Source organism: Balaenoptera musculus, chromosome 3, assembly GCF_009873245.2.
Source record: "Balaenoptera musculus isolate JJ_BM4_2016_0621 chromosome 3, mBalMus1.pri.v3, whole genome shotgun sequence".
Classification (NCBI taxonomy): Eukaryota; Metazoa; Chordata; class Mammalia; order Artiodactyla; family Balaenopteridae; genus Balaenoptera; species Balaenoptera musculus.
In genome coordinates this window covers 42800157-42821617 of record NC_045787.1, presented here as the reverse complement: position 1 = coordinate 42821617, position 21461 = coordinate 42800157, and the positions used below count along the sequence as shown (strand labels likewise).

Sequence of the window (21461 nt, the reverse complement as noted above, 5' to 3'; positions counted from 1 at the left end):
CTAATCTAAACAGATAGTTGCAAAATCACTGTGAGATTAGAGGGCCTCTAATCCATTTTGGTTAAACATGAATAAGAGAGTTATTCTTGCCCTATCTATTACCTAGAACCATACTTCTTATTTTAACTAAAATAGTAGCTTGTATATTTCTGTTTTTAGCAAAACATACATATTTTCAGAAACTACTTTGAAGAGCTAATAAAATTTTATTCAGATAACTATGAGAAACTTAACATTGTTACAGATTAATAAGCTTTATCCTCCTTTCCTATTTATTTAGAAAACATGAGGTTTCTTGCTTTTTTTGGTTTCTAAACATTCCTCAGAATGAATTTGTGATTGACCTAGAGCTTCAAAAAAACCTTTTTCCCCTGAGGTTAGGTTTCTAGTTTAGACTCTTTCTAGACTTACAGAATTTACCTGCTATAAAACGAGACGCTTCAATGGCCCCTTCTCAATGAAGCCACTCAGTCCTGCCTTTATCTGACCCACTGTGGTACCAGCCACTGTTGATTAGACTGCCACCCTTGTAGCTCTCCCCCACCTGTTTTCCAGGAGATGATTTTTCCCTAGTTCTGTTTCTAACACTCTGACTAACCTCACTGGTATCATATACTAGACCCTCTTCCTGGAACCCCTTAAATGCCAGCCATTGCCCTCTTCTCACAGCACTAAAATACTCTCTTCTTAAGCACACCAAGATATTTCACATCTCTCACTCTTTGCAGATGATTTATATCCTGAAAGGAATACGCCTTTTGTCATCTCATATGCCTTCAGTAAAGAATTTCCTACCACCATTCTACAGCAGTTAGCCATTCCCTCCCCGTATGCTAGTATTAATTATCATACAGCATAAACTCAAGTATTTGTTTAAATATCTGCTTCCCTCACTACACTGGGAGCTCTTCTGGGACAGGTTGCCACATCTTATTCATTCTTCTATCATCAGTGCCAAATGTCCTGGACAGGCCACAAACGGCACCCTACAAGAAGCCAGAGGGCCTATCCAGCCATAGCCAATTCCTCTTCCCAGGGTGGTGTCTGACACCCGGGGCACCACGCTTTATATGTTTGAACCCATCCTGCAGTCCACAGCTGGCTGGTGTAAGAATGTGCCCTGATCCAAACACCCTCTACACTGGATGGTGCTATACATCTTAACCAGACCTTCTCTCTATGGGAGTTTGAGTACAAGATACATGGAGAGTGTCATGGCAGGAAGAATGGCATCAAAATAGAGAAAAAGAGCAAAGTAGTAAATAGGAGCAATGAGACAGAAATAAGGCAGAAGAGAGAGAAATTAGTCAGAAGGAAGATGTAGTTAGAGACAGGGAGAAGGGAATAAGCAATAAAATAAACATAAGAGTTGTACCTGGGTCCCCTGTCCATGATGTCAACCAACTGGAGCTACTTTTATATATACCTCCCCAGGTGGTGAATCATCATGTTCTCCAGAGGCCACATGTATGCGGAGAAACTTCACGGGTCCTTTATTTTGCACTGAAATAAACCCTAACATGTCTCTCTTCCCTGCAACCCCGAAGAGCCGGATGAAAACACTAACTCAGCACATTCCCTGGCACACAGAGGACATTCGATAAACACTGAAAAACAGAATCCTACAAGTTTACTATAATTTCTTTAAGGTATTTCTTAAATGGTTCATCTTTAGCATGAAAATATAATACTAGTCAACAACTAGTGATCGGAGAAGTAACTGCCAGACTTATGTCATAACAGAAAAAGTGAATGTTATGTGTCAGGCAAGGTGTTAGGTGCTTCACGAGTATTAACTCACTTCATCTTCCCGACAGCCCTCTCAGGTCTTTACCATCTGAGGTCTGGAGAGGCTGGGTCACAAGCCCAGGCTCACACAGTTTTAAGTGGTAGGAACAGGCTTCAAACCCCACTCGATCTGACTCTGAAGCCTGTGCTCTTCACTGGTCTAGCAGGTCACTGTCAAATCTGATTTTGTTTTTACAGCGAGTCAGCATCAGATATCTAAGTTGATATCTACTTGATGAGGATTCAAAGAAGTTTAAACAAGTTTTTTAAATGATGACTTTAGTTATAAGAATTACAGAAGCACATTAATTTTATTCATTAGTAGAGTACGTCACTGTAATAGGAGTAACAAAGACTATAATGATTATATGAAACCTTTCTGGAAATTAATGGGGTTTAACCTTAGTATACATAGAGATTTCCAGAATAGTTTAGATTATGGATAACTTTATTTAGAGAGAATCTCAATTCTCTCAGTGTCCAAGCAATCTCAAAGAACCCTGGAAAATGCACTGAATTATTTGGGACAGGCACAGTTCAGAGCCACGCAACTGAGGTCTGCTTGTGAAGTTATCTTAGCAGCAGGAATTCACATACTAAAACCCACAAGCTTTGTTACCAAGAGGAGAGAGAGCAAGGGAGGAACTATCTCCCAAAAGAAAACTAGACCACTCTGGGAACCTTAAAATTTAAGTTGTCAGGCAAAAGGCAAAAGAAGGAATGACTTCGGAAAGGATGACGAGAATGTGGTGAAGCATAAAGGCTAACAACAGAGGCTAACCATCCCTTACCATCGACAGGGCACTGTCTAACAGTGGGTCAGCTCAGTCAATTCTCATGAGAATGGGACTCGTAACTATCCCACTGGCAGATAAGAAAAAAAGCAGGGAGGTTATGTGTCCAAGGTGATAAAGTCTGTATGTGAAAAATACCGGATTTAACTCGGATATGAATGATTTCCAGGGCAAAAGCAAACTTAGTATTTACAAGTGCCTAAAATTCATACACCTAGATCTGAGGCCAAAAAATCTGTATCTCAGTGATGGAACAACTCTGTTTTTCCTTAAGATAATTTCTCCAGAGATATACTGTCATTGGCAACTGTTGGCCTTTCCCCTCTTCTGAGCAAGAAGGATTAGATAAAATCATTGGTAAGGCCAACCCTTCCATCTTTATGTAATGCAACATTTACAACATGTCTAATTTTACATAAGAAATAATATATAAAAGTGGCTCACATTATGAAAATTAGTCCCCAGAACATTTCATTCCAGGTTGTGCTCGGTAATGTTTGGCCCTAAGAACTAAAGATGGCACAACTCCTATTTATTTATACCAAGAAACAGGCAACTACTTTTTTTTTTCCCCTCAGTACAGAGTAAATATCCTCTCTTTAGCACAACAAAGGACTGTTGATTTCTTAATATGGGTATGGTCATGGTAAAATCAGTTTTATAATATGTTGAATCTCTATCAGAAATCTTCATCAGGGTGAGAAAAACTATTTCTAGTATTGTGTGCAAACCTTCCTATTTAGTCCTTTGAAGGATACACGCACAGAATTTCATCCTCAAAAAGCTCATGTTCTGGTTAACTACATCAAAAGTTAAATAATATGGAGGTCAAATAACAAAGATGACAATATAGCTTACTATCAACAATGATTACAAGCAGCTTAATACCACCTTAGTTATTCTGATTGATTCATATTTATAAATTATTCTAAATTGTCTTGCACATACTAAAAATCAACTTATCTGATATCAAGGATTCCTTTCTATTAAAATATCACCCCATTTGAGTTTTAAGATTATAATTATTCTCCACTAAAAATTACAGGATTCTGAAAAGTAGAACATGGTATAGAATCGTGATAAGTATGTTTGAAATTAACCAAAATTAAACCAAAAAATTAGTGGATAATCATACTGCAAATACTCGCTCTCTAGCTGACCTAGGTCAGCCTAGACAAGGAAAGTGCAAGTTCTTTGAGGGCAGGTCCTTTCCCCTGGCATGCCCTGCAGCCACAAACAAAGCACCCAGAGCAACAGATGCCACGGACTTGATAAGCAACCAATGATTTGGAGTCAGAGCAGCTGGTTATCACTTCAAATCAACAAACATCTGGGAGGACTTCCCTGGTGGCGCAGTAGTTAAGAATCCGCCTGCCAATGCAGGGGACATGGGTTCAAGCCCTGGTCCGGGAAGATCCCACATGCCACGGAGCAACTAAGCCCATGCGTCACAACTACTGAGCCTGCGCTCTAGAGCCCGCAAGCCACAACTACTGAAGCCCGTGCGCCTAGAACCCATGCCCTGCAACAGGACAAGCCACCACAATGAGAGGCCCACGCACCGCAGCGAAGAGTAGACCCCGCTTGCTGCAACTAAAGAAAGCCTGCGTGCAGCAACGAAGACCCAACGCAGCCAAAAATAAAAATAAATTTAAAAAAAAATAAATTTATACATTAAAAAAAAAGGACCTGGGAAATAACACTGCAGATGTCATTCCAGCACATGTAATGGACACACACAGCCTGCTTAACCTGTAACTTCTACCACAAATGAGTGCCTTTGGGACATATAAACAATTTCAAAGAGAACAGGAAGAATAGTCGAAAGGTCTTCCTACTTCTAAATTAGTAATTCATAAAAGACTGGTTTAACAATCATTGTACAAATATAGTAACAGGGAATTTACAAAATGCAGAGAGCTACTAGACAGTATTAAACCATTCTTAAAAGCAGCAACTCTATGGAAGTATTTTTTGCAGTCAATTACCTTTGACCAAGTCTATGGAGTAAACTACATGCCTCAAAGTCTCCCTTTAAAGAAGACAAGTGAATCAAAAAGAAAACTGTATTTTAACTGTATAGTTCTTCTATACTGTATGTTTTTATATGTATGCTAGAAATGTATGAATATATTTAAAGCAACTGATATTCTACAGAATAATGAGTAAACTCTACAGATTGATACGTAAATTACTTCTGGTAATTACAACTCAGTGTGCTACAAATTCAGTCAGACACCATTAAAATATGTATTTTTTAATGTACATAAAATATTGATAACTACCAATTAGGACACTATTATGATTAAGAGGATATATTAAGTGAAGAAAGAAAAAAGATTCTAGTTTTTATTTTATGAATCATATTTGTTTAATTTTTTTGTTTAATTCGACTCAAGACTACTTAATGACTAAAAGACACCTTTCTTGATCACAAATATTCAAATGAATTTGATAAAACTGCCTTGCAGGAAAAGTAAATCTTGTAAAATTAACATATAAACATTTCGGATGGATTTCAACAGCCTTCAAAGTTATTGATACATTTAAGGTAAAACATCAAGGCTAGACTTTCAGGTAGACATGCTTATATATGAATAAATATTATTAAACTAAAAGGGCTATGTTTCTTGTGGCTGAGAACTCAGATAAACAAACAAAAACATACAATGCAAAACGATTTTCCAAATCATCTCAACACCTGCCTAGTCCCAGAAAGAATATAAAGCAGCAATGCAAAAACTTGGTTAAGATGTTTCCTTGGGACATCCGTGTCTCTCAGAAATGTAGCTAGAAGATTCCATTAAAAGTCACTATATTCAAGTTATTAATGTACCACAAACAAATCAGTTTAATATGCATTCCCAGTGATGTCACTCAATAATGGAACCAGGATGTTTTATCAAAATCTGAAAAAAAGAATCATTCTTCCTTCTGAATGTGTTAACAGATGAATATAAAAATCATCAAATTAATATAAGTATGAAACTAATTATGTATACTTTATCAAGCTGGGGGATATATAAGATAACAATCATATGTATTGACAAGTGTATAGGTGACCAGTCAAGAAAAATGTCAAACTGCAATAGAAGTTAAAACTCATCAGGAGGGGGGCTTCCCTGGTGGCGCAGTGGTTAAGAATCCGCCTGCCAATGCAGGGGACACGGGTTCAAGTCCTGGTCCGGGAAGATCCCACATGCCACAGGGCAACTAAGCCCGTGCGCCACAACTACTGAGCCTGCACTCTAGAGCCTATGAGCCACAACTACTGAAGCCCGTGCACCACAACTAGGCTCCGCGCGCCCAGAGCCTGTGCTCCACAACAAGAGAAGCCACCACAAAGAGAAGCCCGCGCACCGCAATGAAGAGTAGCCCCCGCTCGCCACAACTAGAGAAAGCCCGCGGGCAGCAACGGAGACCCAACCCAGACAAAAAATAAATTAAATAAATAAATTAATAAAAAAAAAAACAACTCGTCAGGAGGAAAAGATAATTCAGACAGCTCAAACATACAGCAAATTCAGGGGGGAAGTAGTTATGTAGAGACAATCAAGTATATGCAATGACTATTAAAATTGATAAGAATTATAAAGAAAATTAAAGGAAACAAGATGAATCAAGTCAGTAATCAAGTTAGGTTAGTAAGGAAATGAATATCCTAGAAGATTTAGCAATTTGAAATAAAAAAAAATTATTTTTAAAAAAGCAGTCAAGGAGAAAAACCAGAGAAGGTGAGGGCAGGTGTCTCTTCAAGTGAACACCCCTCATGTGTGGGCATAAAAGAAAACAAATCAGACTAAAGTGAAACCAACACGTTGTCAGTTCTATAATGTCTTATGATTCAAGTTCAATGAAATTCACTGACTTGTCACAAATTATGAGCTGAAATTTGATGGCAATATTTATGCAGACAAGTGAAAATTGTAAAAATAGTCAGAACTGGACAGAAATGAATTTTGTGATTTTGTCAGATTCATCATGTCACAAAATATATGAATATCTTAGTGACAGAAAAACTGAATGCAGTTCTGTTACCAATGATAAACAAAACAAATGGACTGAAAAGTTGCTAGGTGTCCCTGGAACGTTTATCACTTAAACTAAATATTTTGCAAAAATACTTTATTTACTCATCAAAGTAATCACTTCTGTAACAAAATTTCTAAGTACTACTGTTCTTCTACCCATCTTCCTATGGGATAAGATTCACACTATTCTTTTCTTCTCACTCATGAACTCAAGAAAATCTACAGGTTTAATGTAAACTATTTTTTAAGAGTCACTGTTTACAGGGGGAGTTTAAGACCAATATGGTTGCATTTCTCATTTGTTCCTTTCCAATAAAAACCCATGAAAGCTTCAAATACTTTTTACTCTGTAAGCCTGTATTCTTTTAGTATTCAGTGCTAAAAATTCCACTGTTTATTCCTTCCTTTGTTGTGTCCTTGATAACTGGCGAAGAACCTTTAGAAACCTTTGGGGAAAAAAATGGGACGTATGAACATCCTCTTCTTTTAATTGTTGAATATAGATCAGTAAGCAAGGAAAAGGATGCTAGTTTTTTACAGTATTTGGCTAAATGTGTATTTCCTTTCAAGAATTCCCCTTTCAGGCTACTTGACAAATCTAGGGTTGGGAATGTGTAAAAGACAACTGAAGCATAAATGTAAGTGAGCTTTTATACTACATTACAGAAGCGTATCGGAACTCCCTACACTACTACTATTGGGGCAGTTTTCAGAAAAGCAGTGTGTCCTGTCCTCCATCTAAGGGCACTGGTACATAATCTATGAGACAAAGCAGGTATTCCAGGGGGAACGATGGCTGCTCTTTCACCATTTCTGTTTTCATCAAAAAGCTCCCAAGTCAGTGTTATGGGGGGCTCTGATGTATGTTCTTCTTTGGAACCTTCTCCAATGGGTGTGTGATTACATTTTTACTACGTCAATTATCTTGAAAGAAATGTGGCAGCTTCAGTTTGAATATTCTAAAAGATCAAATGAACAAAACTAATAATTGCAAAAGTGGTATGTTACTGCACATTTTCCCTCCCACAGTTTAAGAGAAGTGGTTTAAAGTTTAAAATGTAATATTTTGAGTACCTTCTGTGTTAATAAAAACCCTTGGACTGTTTTTAACATTCCCAGATTAGTGGATGAGAAGGCATACAGTGCTGAAGTAGAGCACAAAGCCCTCTTACAGCCTTTTTGCTAGGAGAATGATTTCTTTCAAACCCCGTGGAACAGCTAGCGCTATTTCTACAGTACTTCCTCCTAGCTGGTGGAAAGGCATGTTAGCTGGGATGCTCAGACTGAGGAAGAATGACTTCCTGACAAATGTAGCTTTTCTTCTCTATGCTTTTAATGCTAGAAAACCACTCTGTTCAATGAATGTTGGCACGCCTACTACGTGTAAGCTCTGGGCTAGGCAACAGAGATACAAAGTGGGATAAAGAAAAGTAAGACAGGATCTCTATCCCTCTAGGCGCTTAGTCTAGCAGAACAGAGAAAACAGATGCCAACCCTGCTATAATAGAAGTATTTTAATATATCATAAATAGTTGCAAGGATGGAGTGGATCTCCATCTTAATTTTATCTAGGAGAGTCCTAGAAAGATCTACAGAGGAGGTGATGCCTGAATAATATTTAGCGAAAGAACAGGGCTGGCAGGCTTGGAGCCAATGAAGGCTGAAAGATTTTCCTGACAAAAGAAACAGCTCTGGTGAAAAATAATGTTCTATAGAATATTAAACAGTTCATGATTCTGCTGTTTAGGAAACACTAGATAAAATAAACACGTTCATTTAAAGACCTATGTGCATCATATTTTTCCAAGAGGGAAAAAAAAAGAAGGTAACGCAGTATTCCTTGCACTTATTTGGCACAGAAGTCCTTTAAGCAAAACACCTTTGACAGAGTAGTGGTCCTTAGAATATACTGTGAGAAATCTGTACGGGATCATCTCTATATCCCTTCTGGCTCAAATGAGTCAATAGGTCTAAGAAGAAAAATCCAGAGAAGAAACTAACACCAGCTGTTTTAATGTCTTAATATAAGGCTTCACGAGCTATCATAAAATTCAGCAATTGTCTTTAGTGCAACTAAGTCTCCAAGAATCAAAATATGTGGGAAAAAGATTATCTGACAGCCAGCTTGAGATGAGTAAATTCACCTGGTACAAACTCATCTTAAGAGAAGTGGATGTCAGACATACAAACGTGGCCCAATCTAACCACTAGCAGAGGCCAGAGTTTGTCATTAAGATTTGCCCCAGGCCCAGTCTGCTCACTGTCTGCCAAGGACTTAGGTCTGGGGTGAAGACGAAGAAGGTATCAGCCAAAAAAACAAAGCCAAAAACCCCTGATAAGCAATTTGCTCTAAATATCTCTATATGCCTAGAGGAAAGCCCCAGAATCTGAAATAAAAAAGGGGCCTGGGGCACGGTCCTCACTTCACTGCAAACCCCTGGAGCTCTGGCACAGTGGAAGCACTCGTGTGTCTTCAGCACTGATGACAGCACTCCTGGCAGTGACTGGTGGGAAGCAGATCAGGGCAGAAGCAGCATCAGTGCTCAGCAGAGGCAGTGAGACCAGTGTGGCTGAAAGAGGTGAGAGCGATGGCCGAGGAGGCAGAGCTGTCCAGAGATGGCTACAGGGAACTGACCAAATTCGTTCACTAGTCATGCCAGGCCCACACTGGGGAGTTTAGAAAGTACGGCGGGGGTGTTTGTTAGGGGCATTGATGGGGCAATAGCCACCCAAACCAGTAAAATCTTGGTTGTACACATAGCAAAATCAAAAGGGCTTCTTATTCAACAGAAATGACATAACTTGAAGGACATGTTCCTAGGATAGGGTAGATAAAGAAGTCATACCACAAACATCATCAAGACGTATGGCATGGTGATCAGTGGCATGAGCTCTGGAGCTAGAATGCCTGAGTTAAAATCCAAGGTCTGACACCTACTTGCCGTATGCCTTTGGCCCAAGTTATTTAACCTCTCTGTACCTCAATTCCTCACTGTAAAAAGGATAATAATACCTACCATATAGAGTGGCTACTAGGATTAAATAAGTTTATAGGTAAAGTGCTTAAAAGGAAGTTCACCTCCCTAATTTTCTTCCATTAATTTCTTTTTTCTGTAAAATGGAGATAATAGCCAATATTTATGATGTACTTCCTACGTGCCTTTCACTGTTTTAGGCCCTTAGCACACAGTTCTCATCTCACAGTTTTAAAATGAATGAACATGGATGAAGCACTTAAAATAGTGCCAAGTATATGGTAAGCACACAGTAAATGCAACTACTACAACTATTACTATGACCATTATTTATGATCTGCTACTCTTTACGGAGCACCTCCTCTGTACTGGGTATCATGCTAGGTGCTATCCTTACAGGGGCTCCAACTCTCACACGAGGCTACAATGTAAGACACATTGTCTCCCTTGTGCAGACAAAGAAACTCTTACAGAAAGATAAGTAACTTGACTAAGGATCCACAGTAAGTGGGAATTCTTTGTTTCAAAACCAGGTCTCTCTGGCTTCAAAGCCCTGTGCTCTTCCTTCTAGTCTATGTTACACATAATTTTTTTTAACAATATGTTAGTTGAAAAACAGACGAAAATAGCAAAATACAACTATTTTTTTCTAGTTTCAGGAGGTAACAATGTTGATTAGAGACATCTGGAATGTGAAGACTGCCAAACAAGGCTACTACATGGCCCACTACCCGTGGGGTGCAAGGAGGGAGGTAAGAAGACAAAGGAGGCTCCAACTGTGTCTTTAATATTCGTTTCTTTAAAGCACAGATACCCAATTGCAGCAAATATGATAAAATATTAACATTTATTAAATACAGGCAACGGTTTTATGGCTGTTCATTATATTATGCTCTAATATTTTCCCTCTGTATGGTTGATATATTTCCTTAAAAATAAACATGTGCTACTGAATTACTCTTCTCTACATTGTGGGAGGCTTCACAGAACCAAAGAAAAATAACAGGACTGGGGAGTCTTGAGATTAAGGGCCAAGTCATAACCAGGCCATTAGCCAGCTACATAGTCTTAAATAATTCACAACCTTTCTGTAATTCAACAATTTACCAAATCAGATCAGACTACAAGATTCAGGGCCATCCAGAATGAACATGATTCATTTATTAATGCCACTATGTAAATGCTATAGTTCTGTGAGGGAGAAATAATATCAAAAAATATAAAGCTCAGCAGGATCCACAAACTCCCTCTAATTGTTATATCTGGAGAATACCTCCCAATAGTTTATTTGCATAAAATATTCTTTGTACATCTATAATCCAGTGGCTCCTGGTGTTTTAAAATGTGAGAATCCTTTCTCAACATTACCAACACCATAGAACAAATACGGATCCACAGACCCTGTGAAAACTCAGGCTAGAAATTACTAAACTTTTAGACTCAGTACCCCTGATAGGCACTATGATAAAAGCAATTCAAATCTAATTACTAAAAAGGGTACGTATTATGTACAAGGGACTCTATCAAAGCTCTCTCAGAAAGATAAAACAACCGTTAGGAGAAACATTCAAGAAAGGAGAGACCACAAAACATGGATTTCAAGGGTTTTTTTTTAAACACTGAAAACATTAACTTTTCTAGTTTTTGGGTTTTTTTTTAAATGAAAGAACCACAAATTTCTCTTCCTTAAAAGACACATAACCATTTTGCATATTTAAGTGCTCTGAGTCAAAAAGATATGAAGTAGTAGCCTGAAATGAGAAATGAAGCATGGTGGCTTTCTGGCCAAGTCTCAGCTTCAGTTGTGGCAATGTTCCAATCCGAATTCTAACTCCCGAGTCCAGGGCTCTCTGCAGCCACAAAGCCTGCTTTTCCCATAATGTGGTATCATCATTTCAGAAATGCTTAATCTGTGTCAAGTCAGAGAGGTGAGAGTTTGCTTTTTTTAAATGGAGAAAAGCTGGGATACAGTGTTAACATTTAATGAGTCATTCTGACTGCTAATCTGAAAACACAATTACTGCTAAAATTTTTTTGCTTTTGTATTATTAAAAAACCATAATATTTTCAGAGAATGCTTGCCATTCAGCCAATTAATACTCCTTATTTAAGTAACATGAATAGATGTCACTGCAATTTATTTACTTATTTATTTTACTTTTAAGATCTACTCTCTCAGATGCAATTTATTCTTTAAACTGAAAAAAAAAGTGACTCATCTTTGGTTAATTACATCTGGTATTTAGGACATAAGCTTGACATATTTGGGTTAGACAACTTAAACATTTTATATGGAATGAATTTTAATACCTTACACAATATATTTTTTTTTTGTTTTTGACTTTAGGATTTTAATACAAAATATCATCCCTCAGTGGGTTGTACGATTAATCTGTCTACAACAGCAAGTATAAATCAATTTACCATACAGTTCACCTCCTTTAAAAAAAATCACTCCCTACTTGCACAGTCCAACAAACAAGTGGAAAAGCTGGAGACAACTGATGGCTAGCAATGTATTAAGCCAATACACCACAAACATGCCAATAAACTACAAATAATGGCCACGTAAATTCTCAAATGAAATCTTTTACTTCTGATACTGGTGTGTTTGCTAGTGTTCATGTTCTCAACCTTTCACAGATAAGAACTACCGAAAAGTACCACGTGGTTTATTTTGAAGTAGGTATTTGGATTTGAACCTCAGGAATCTCCCAGAGTGACCTATGGCCAAGTTGTGAGATCCAACAATCTCTCTACTAATACCCCTGGGAGACTGAGGTCTCCCCAGTAGATCTTGACCAATGTCATAAATTCCTCAATCCCTTTCAATTATTCCGGAATAATTCCTATTCACTGAGTGTCCATACACCCATCTTAAAACAAACAAAAAGCCCTTCAGCTAGAGAATACATTAAAATAATGGGAAGGTTTTGAAACTTGCAAAGTGCTGAATCATGCCTATATTTAGGTTTTGTTTCTACAGTTGGTTTTGGAGGCACAAACTCCCTCTAAGAATACTGGCCACCCTAGTTAATCCATTGGAAGATAGGATCAAGAGTGAATCTAACTTCTTTGTTCACTGTCTGGCATAAATTACCTATTGGAATTAATTATAGTACACAGTTGGAGAAACCAAGGATTCACAGTGAAACAACATTCTAGGAATGGAATGGGAGGAGAGAAAAAAAACCTTCATTCAATAGGTGGCACTCTTTCCTTAAAAATGTAACAGGCAATTATTAATATTAAAGATGTCATCTGCCCACAAATAACTTGAAAGAGAAGCCACATTAATTCCGATATCCTGTCCCAAATATAGTCTGAATCATTACATTCTGTCTACCTAAATAATGTCTTCTCATTTCAATGGAATTTTGTAGGTGTTCATAAATATGCTAATTTCTTTTCACTGTAGCAAAAGCTACAATTTAGGAGAACCAAAGAATTGCATTCATTTTAAACTGGCAGGTTTGGACTTATCATTTAGCCTGATATATGCTTCAAAAGCCATTCTTCCTAACCGTTTTCTAATTTTAAAGAATTCAATTATAAAAGAATAACCTGAATGGAAATGGGGCAAAGAACTATACTTGTACTTTATAAATTGTATTATTGTTTTTTGTTTTAAAACATGACAGCAACTCTTTCATAAGCATGCATATTAATATTCTTTTTAATTAAAATAACTGACTAAATTCATTATCATTCTGGCTGATACTCAAACTCAAAACTTTTAAGTTGAAAAACAGAAACAGTGTTGACAATTAATAAAATGTGAGTTTATCTAGTATACAGAAGAAGCAAAAAATAAAAATAAAATTTGTCTAATTTTCCTTAGGTATATCCTGTAGTTCCCACCTCATCACTCAAGTTCTAGGGTCCTCCTTTCCTTGGAGAAGCTATCCCAGAAGCTGCCTTCAGCCTTCCCCACTGGTCACAGCCCCTCTAACTCAGTTGGAGAGGGGGGGCAGTCCTTCCTCGGTCCCAACTCAGCAAATAGCACTCTGTTATAATGGTTTCTTACTTGTCTGTCTCCAACGTTTGACTGTGAGATCCTTGAGAGCAGAAATGAGTCTTAACTTTATGCTCCTTGCCCTAGCAGAAAGCTTGGCATATGGCAGACACTCGATAAATATGTGCTGAATAAAGGAATAGATTGATCTTTGCCCTCGGGCTGTGTTTTTTCTTGATGGCAAGGCCTATGTCCTACTCATCCACCACTCTAACAGTACTGACTCTCAAATGCCTGGTACTTGTACACAGCAGGCTATGAGGAAGTAACACCTTTCCAATACGAAAGATCTCTAAGATGTAAATAAGCTTCACTGAGGCCTTTGTGTAAACCAACTCCCCACCATTAGCTGTAGGAACACTGCAGAAAGAGAGAAGAGCTGGGAATACCAGTTGTAGTAAGAGTGACGGATTTCACCCCCAGTAAAACATTGAGATGGTCAGTAAAAGAAGCCCAAAACCATAAGCCTAGACACATGTATTTCAGTGGAAAAAACTTTTCCATAACTCTGGAACTTGTCCATATCTCTAATTTTGTTACTATCTGTTGATTTTCCTGTAGTTAACAGGAAGAAAGAATTCTGAAGAAAATCCCAAAAGATTTTGTGCCTGGGAGGGAAGAGGCAGAAGCCACAAGACTACATCCTATTAGGAAGAAACCTGAGTGGAAGAAAGGGAACTAGCTGAGGAGGTCAATGAATGGGGTGTCTCCAGGGAAGGGACAGCGCTAGAACCCCCAATCCAGACTCCTCAAACCTGGATTCTCCTAGTTTGGGGGGGATACGGCTAGCAGGATGCATTTGAAAGCACAGCATAAGCATGAAAAAATAGAGCATCTACTTCTAGAATGTCAATTTTATTCCAAGATTTGGGAGAGGGGTGCAGTGACAGTTTTGTGTTAAAAATACAAATATGACTAAAACATAAAATTCAAATGAATTAAGGTAAACAATGAGACTAGGGACTTGAATCAGTTCTGTTCAGGGTTCCAAGTAAGCACTCCCAGAATGGCAGGCTGCAGAGCACGCTCCCAGGTCCTTTCTCTTCAACAGAAGTTTGCCGAATGGATGTTCACCAATAAGCTAAAGCAGCTGTTCTCAACAACTTTCCCACAATTTGACAATCACATATATATGACAAAACTTCACAGATCTGTTTACGGGACATAAACAAATGTTTATCAATGGCACAACCACTAGCGACATATAAGTAACAAGTCACCCTCTACCTGAAGCAAAGATAAACTGCCTAAGTGCCAAAGTATCAGCCATATCTCTACCACTCTCCATCCAAGAAAGTCTATCAGTTATGCAAGATAATAAGCAATATTTACAAGGATATTTCTAAATATGTCCTAAATTATTTTTCTAAAAAGAAATCATTTTAAAACTTTGATATTTTATTATTACTAAGAAAGTATTCTTGGGTTACCTCCCCAGACTATCGCCACACCCACACCTTCGACATCAAAATCTGACTGGCTACCTACCAGTCAGGTACACATGCTGCCCAAGTTAAAATGGGACAGTACACTGCTCGGAGGAATCTGAGCTAGAATTCCCCACTATCCTGGACAGTATTTCTGTAAGGTAACTACTAACAGCAATTAGGAAGAGGGTAGAAAAATGCAAGAGCCACCAGGAAGGCTTGGACAGAAAGCAATCCTCTGAACATCTGGGGCAGGAAGGTCACTTTAGTGTTCACGTCATTCTAAGGGAAGGCCACAAAACATGAAAAAAAGTGCAAGTAGAAACCATGAAATGGATTCCAAGAATACTTACAACCATGTTTTTGTAAAGACATAATCTCTATGGGGGGCAGGGATTTTTGTCTTGTTTCATCACTGCTGTAGTCCTAGTGCCTGGCACGTAGCCAATTCTTAATAAATTTGTCAGGTGGATGAAATGTTTTGTTACACCATGAGCAATAATAATTTAAACACAGAGAAAACTCCTACCAACATATTTCATAACCATGGCAAACTTAATCACAGACTGGCTTCCTATTCACTATGCAGTCAAGTGCCCTCCAAGCCCCTTCCTTAAGGAAATGTCAGTGTTTGTGGAAAGCACACTCACTACTTTAACAACAAACCTCCCCTCTTTGCTCCGTCTCTTCAGCCTATAAGCATTCTCCCTTCTTCTTGCCTTAAAACAAAACCCAACCCAACCAACCCCAAAATGCTTCCCCGCTTTTGCAAATCTTTAGGCTTCTGCCTCTCTCCCACTCCGTCCTCCTCCAGCTTCTCAAGAGGAGCCTGGGCTTCCTCACTGCCCTGTCATCCCTTAAGGAAGCTCAGTGGCTCCAAAGCTCAATACTCCACTAAATTCTGGCCTTGAGACAGTCACAGCTACCCTTGCATCCTGCCCAGTGGCATTACTACTGCTGACCACTTTCTCCTTGGATAAAATCATCTCCTCTGCCTCTCAGGTATCATTTTCCTGCAGGTTCTTCTCTGCTCTCTTCCAGGAAATCCTGGCAGTGCTCGGAGGAATCTGAGCTAGAATTCCCCACTATCCTTTCAGAGGTATGGATATAAGCCGGGGCGCCTACTTATCAAGAAATCAAAATTGCCCATAGGAAGTCCCCATTCATTCCTCAATCCTTGGCCATTGTGAGAGATTCTGAGAAACCCAAGACTGAACTGAGCAAAGGTACCATTAAAGAGAAGCGTCTCAGCCAGGAAACTTCAATCCCAGAGGTGGAATTACTATCAATGTAATAAGATATAAAGCTAAGCATATTTTACTTTCTACAAGTTGTTTTCTTAAAAGCTGTATATAAATACAATACACATAATAAAATCATTTTCAGGAGTCTGACACAATCATTCTTGATTTTTTTTTTGGGGGGGGTGTCAACTCACGTTTTTATTAAGAGGGCTTTCTTAAAGCGCAACAGTATTTCTTTCTTCATCTTTTTTCTTCATTGCCTACATCATTTGTACCCTAAAAGGACAATCAACAGGCAGCATTCATGAAGTTGTCTCGTATCCAGTGTGTACATGAAAATGGTCAAACCCAGGTAGAACCTACAACTACTCCTCAGTTTTCTCCAAGAGCTTCTCATGAAACTAGCTACTGGTAATCAGTAACTAGCTAGAGAACACAAGAACTGAATTATCTTGTTACCTACCAGCTCTTATCTGGGGATAACTCAGTTCCTAGAACAGTAGTAGCCACATGGTATATGAGTAAACATTACTGAGTTTGGAATGATAGTGAAAGTTTCCAGAAGCAGCACATATATAAGATTTCTGGGACTGCAAACACATTACTACTGTTATTTAAGAAACAAAATAATGGAATATTAGAGACCCAGTTAAGGGCAAAGATATTTATCTTGCCTTAAAGGAGATTTCAGTTTTACCTGAGTGACCTTTCTCTAGTTAAACTCAAAGATAATCTCCTTTGTTTGTTGTGGAGGCATAGGGTCAGGGAGATTACTGAATTCTCTCAGAGCCACTAAGCTCTTTTAATTATAGAAGATGCCTGCTGAAGAGAAAATACTTGATAGGCAGGCATTCGTTAACTTATATTACTAGTAGAGTACAAGTAACAGTAAGAGAATAAATGAACTGAAGCCCATTTAGGCATAACTCTATATTGGATGTGTGCCTTAGAAATTAGTATCTTTACTCAAATGAGTAAACAGGCACAACCGACATTCAAAACGCACCAATTAAAAGAATGCCGAAGTCTAAATTGAGCTTTAATTTAAAGCCACTGGAAATGAAAACTAGCTATTATTTTCATGACCCATTTATAAAGAGCTCTAACAGCTATGTTTAGTTGTGAACAAATACATTTTAAATACCTGAGCTACCCAAGGCAGCTACCTCAGAGCATGCACTAGGACACGCAGGTGTGAGCCTAGGAGAAGCCCAGAGGAGGGAGCGTGTGTATATACAGAGCAGAGGGTCAGGAGTTTTCACTCTGCCTCTTGCCCCCTAACTTTTCTGAGGTATTCCCACCAGCTGTAAAGTAGGAAGATGCCTGTGTCGCAGGGCGAGGATGAGACAGTCTGGGCAAGCACTCTGTAAAGGGTGAAGGCTCCCGAGTGTTAACATGGGCCACGCGCTCCAAGCACATCTCCCATTCTGCTGGCAAAGGTGTGCGCGTGAAGGAAGTTCAGCCACATCTGCACCCTGAGCCTACTCTCTTTTCTGGTACAGTAAACACACTGAGGTATAAATGTGTGTTTACAACTGGTCTTATTTTAGAAGAACTTCACATAACAACGAAAAATGTTAAAACATTTCACTGATGCTTCATGTATATTTCGGAGGACCTAAACAGCCAAGACAGGGAAATGAGTAATAGACAATGAAATGTGTTCTCTGATGTAACTCAAACCCATCTCCTGATTTTAAAAAAAATATTAAAATATGCATAAAAGATTACCATAAGGTTAAAGAGCACAGTCTTGGAGTCACACTGCCAGGGTTCACACCCAGGCTTCACCCACCCACTAGGTGCCAGGTTACCTCACCTCTCAGGGTCTCTGTTTTCTCATCTGTAAAATAGGAATAAAAACCGCACTTACTTCACAAGGATAGTACAAGGCTTAAAATGAGACAAGCTATATAATGTACCAGTGTACCAGGCACAGAGGAAATTAACTACTATTGATATTTCCAATAAGACAAGCACAGCAGGAGAATGCAGCTCAACTAGGATGGACTAAGGTGAGCTAGGAAGGGGGGCACCCTAGCCCCGCACTGCACTTCACCGCTCAACCTCCTGACAATGACGGAACCTCTCTAATGCCACTCTAAGAGTCAGGAGGTTGTACTTTTGAATTCTAAAATACTGTGACCATAAATCCTAGGGCTTTTTTTGTTTTTAAATTTAATTTTTTGGCCGTGCCACGTGGCATGTGGGATCTTAGTTCCCCGACCAGGGATCGAACCTGTACCCCCTGCACTGGAAGCGTGGAGTCTTAACCTCTGGACCACCAGGGAAGTCCCTTAGGGCTTTATTTTCACCCTTTTAAAGTAATTTCATATCCACCATCTCATTCGATCTTTTCAAATTCTGGTAGTAGGAAAAGTATCATTATTTCTAATTCACAGATGAGGACAGTCAGATTCAAAGCAGTTCAATAACTTTACTCAATGTCCCGCAGAAGTGGTAAGACAATACTGGAGACGGGCCTGATGGGCCTGAGCCAATGCCAACACTTAGTCCACCACAATAAGCAGTTGGAAAGCAGGTTAAGTACCTTTCAACTAAAGACACCTGGCAATTCCCTATCCAATAGTTACAAGGGAGAAAGAAGGAATCAGATATGTCCATAAGGAACTCTTGAATTTGAACTGCGATTTGAGTAGGCTTTTCATTTTACCTGAGACAGTAAAGACAGAAGTTTTGCATCAGAATAATTTTGGTTTTTAAAGTATTATCCACATGGTTACTAAAAAAAAAAAGAATTATCGTGGAATTCATTTGTTTCTAATTTTTTTATTAGTCCTACATAAGCAATCATAGATATTTTGAATAGACTAGAATGTTCAAAAGGTTTTTTTTTAAAGTTCTAAGGGAAACAAACGGTCAATGATTCTAAATATTTAATAAGTGTGGAAGTTAGCATGCTACCAATTTTTTGAAACGGCAGTCTAAAGGCCCACTTGGCGGTTAGTCGGATTAAACTTGAATTACAAAATGAACAATTAGGAAAACTTGTTACAAATCAGGGGTTAAAGCTCATTTAGGCCTAGGTCTTTGTGGCCCACCTTCCTCTCTCAGAGTCTAACTACCTTGGAAGCAGCCTGATGAGGTTTCGGAGCTCACTGCTGCTAGAGACTGATCCCTAGCCGCCGCCACAACCTGCCCTTGCTGCTCTCCATCCCATTCCTGACCTGTCTCCTAAAAAACGTCCCCGTGGCTGCTTCTACGCTCCAGCAGGCAAGAACAGCTCGGCATCCTGTTGAGCCAGCCTGGTTCAGGAGGTGCAGCTCTCAGAGACATCTGAAATGAGCCCTGCCAAGGAATTCACCCTGGCTTCAGCTGCACCACGGCAGCTGATTCCTCTGCTGCCCAGGATCCAACGTGAGACTAGTGCTGTTTCACTGCCCAGACCTATAGGAGAGACTCCAAAATAGTTACTGGGCTGTGAGGCAGATTCTGAAATTATAGCAGCTACGAGTGCCGATGTCACCATTTCCCCCATGACAATTACAGGTGACATACTCCTGGAGGAGAGCTGGTGATGGCTGTCAGATCACCATAGTGACCACAGTCTCTGAACCTCAAATTCACACACATAATCCTAACAAACCAAAATTTTATCCTATTTTCATGGGTAAAAGAGCTGTGGAAGACAGAGCTGGAATGCTGAAGTTTTAATGGTTTATGGAAAGAAGACAGTATTGTATTTAAAAAGATTTGACACATGGCTGCCTAAGCATATGGTAAAGAATGAATCAACATTTTAAATATGTTATTCCTTAAGTAAAAACTTTTTACAAAACTTGTGTGTTATTATCAATGTTTTTAACATAGGCAATATCCACAGCACACTGAAAAAAAAAATCCTAGATTAGGTATCTAAAAAATGAATAATTAATAGCATGCAATATTCTATGTCTTTGGGCTAACCTTTGCCACAGATTTAAAAACTCTCTGGCTTTTAAATAAAATGTATTTTTTAAAATGTACCTTTACTGGAGTATAATTGCTTCACAATACTGTGTTAGTTCCTGTTGTACACCAAAGTGAATCAGCCTTATGCATACATATGTCCCCATATCCCGTCCCTCTTGAGTCTCCCTCCCCTCCTCCTCCCTATCCCACCCCTCTAGGTCATTGCAAAGCACCAAGCTGATCTCCCTGTGCTATGCGGCTGCTTCCCACTAGCTATTTTACATTCGGTAGTGTATATATGTCGACGCTACTCTCACTTTGCCCCAGCTTTCCCCTCCCACCCATGTCCTCAAGTCCATTCTCTATGTCTACATCTTTATTCCAGCCCTGCAACTAGGTTCATCAGTACCATTTTTTTGTTGTTGTTGTTTTAGATTCTATATATATGCATTAGCATACAGTATTTGTTTTTCTCTTTCTGACTTACTTCACTCTGTATGACAGACCCTAAGTCCATCTACCTCACTACAAATAACTCAATTTTGTTTCTTTTTATGGCCGACTAATATTCCATTGTATATATGTGTGACATTTTCTTTATCCATTCATCTGTTGATGGACATTTAGGTTGGTTCCATGTCCTGGCTATTGTAAATTGGCTGCAATGAACATTGTGGTACATGTCTCTTTTTGAATTATGGTTTTCTCAGGGTATGTGCCCTACATTCACACAAAATGATATACTAGGGCAGGGGTAACCCAATAGTATAAGGACAGGAAGTCAGCCTAGGAGTAAAAGTATGGTATAGGTCATCTAAAGCGTAAAGCAGATTTGATAAAAAATGCAAACCCTATAAATGTTCAATACATAATTTATAAAATGAGATTTTTTTTAATAAAGAACAAAGAAATACAAGGAAAAGTGTGAATGCACTGGCACTACACGAGCCTTGCTACAGCACAGAATTCAGTGTAAGTTGCTCACTGAAGACCCTGTAATGGCAAGTTCTAGCACAACTTGTCAGCATGGAATGAAAAGTCAGTACTTTAGCAAGACGCGCGCGTGCGCGCGCACGTGTGTGTGTGTGTGTGTGTGTGTGTATGGGAGAGGTGGCAAGTCTATGTGTCGGGGACTGGGGGAATAAGAAACAAAGACACAACTCAGAAAAAACAATTTCATCTTGGCTCAGTGCATGGCTGACCATATTTTCTACTTAGATAAGAAATTTCTACTAATTTGTTTTTAGTAATTAAAATACATTCAGTATTTTGGTG

General features: G+C 38.9%; 1 protein-coding gene across 5 annotated transcripts in view; it reads right to left on the bottom strand.

The window, feature by feature from the left end:
• MAP3K1 (mitogen-activated protein kinase kinase kinase 1) overlaps nucleotides 1-21461 on the bottom strand; it is a 78386-nt gene that overhangs the window by 39209 nt on the left and 17716 nt on the right. Inside the window, exons 1-2 of one of the 5 annotated variants that reach the window (XM_036846220.1) lie at nucleotides 18006-18174; nucleotides 16469-16550 (exon numbers count right to left, since the gene is read on the bottom strand). The exons of 3 other annotated variants lie outside the window; for them this stretch is intronic. In XM_036846220.1, the coding sequence (XP_036702115.1) occupies nucleotides 16469-16518 (50 nt within the window). In that variant the 5' untranslated portion in view covers nucleotides 16519-16550; nucleotides 18006-18174. Of the gene's footprint in view, nucleotides 1-16468; nucleotides 16551-18005; nucleotides 18175-21461 lie in introns of those variants that run through there. One more of the 5 variants, XM_036846222.1, reaches the window with a different exon arrangement.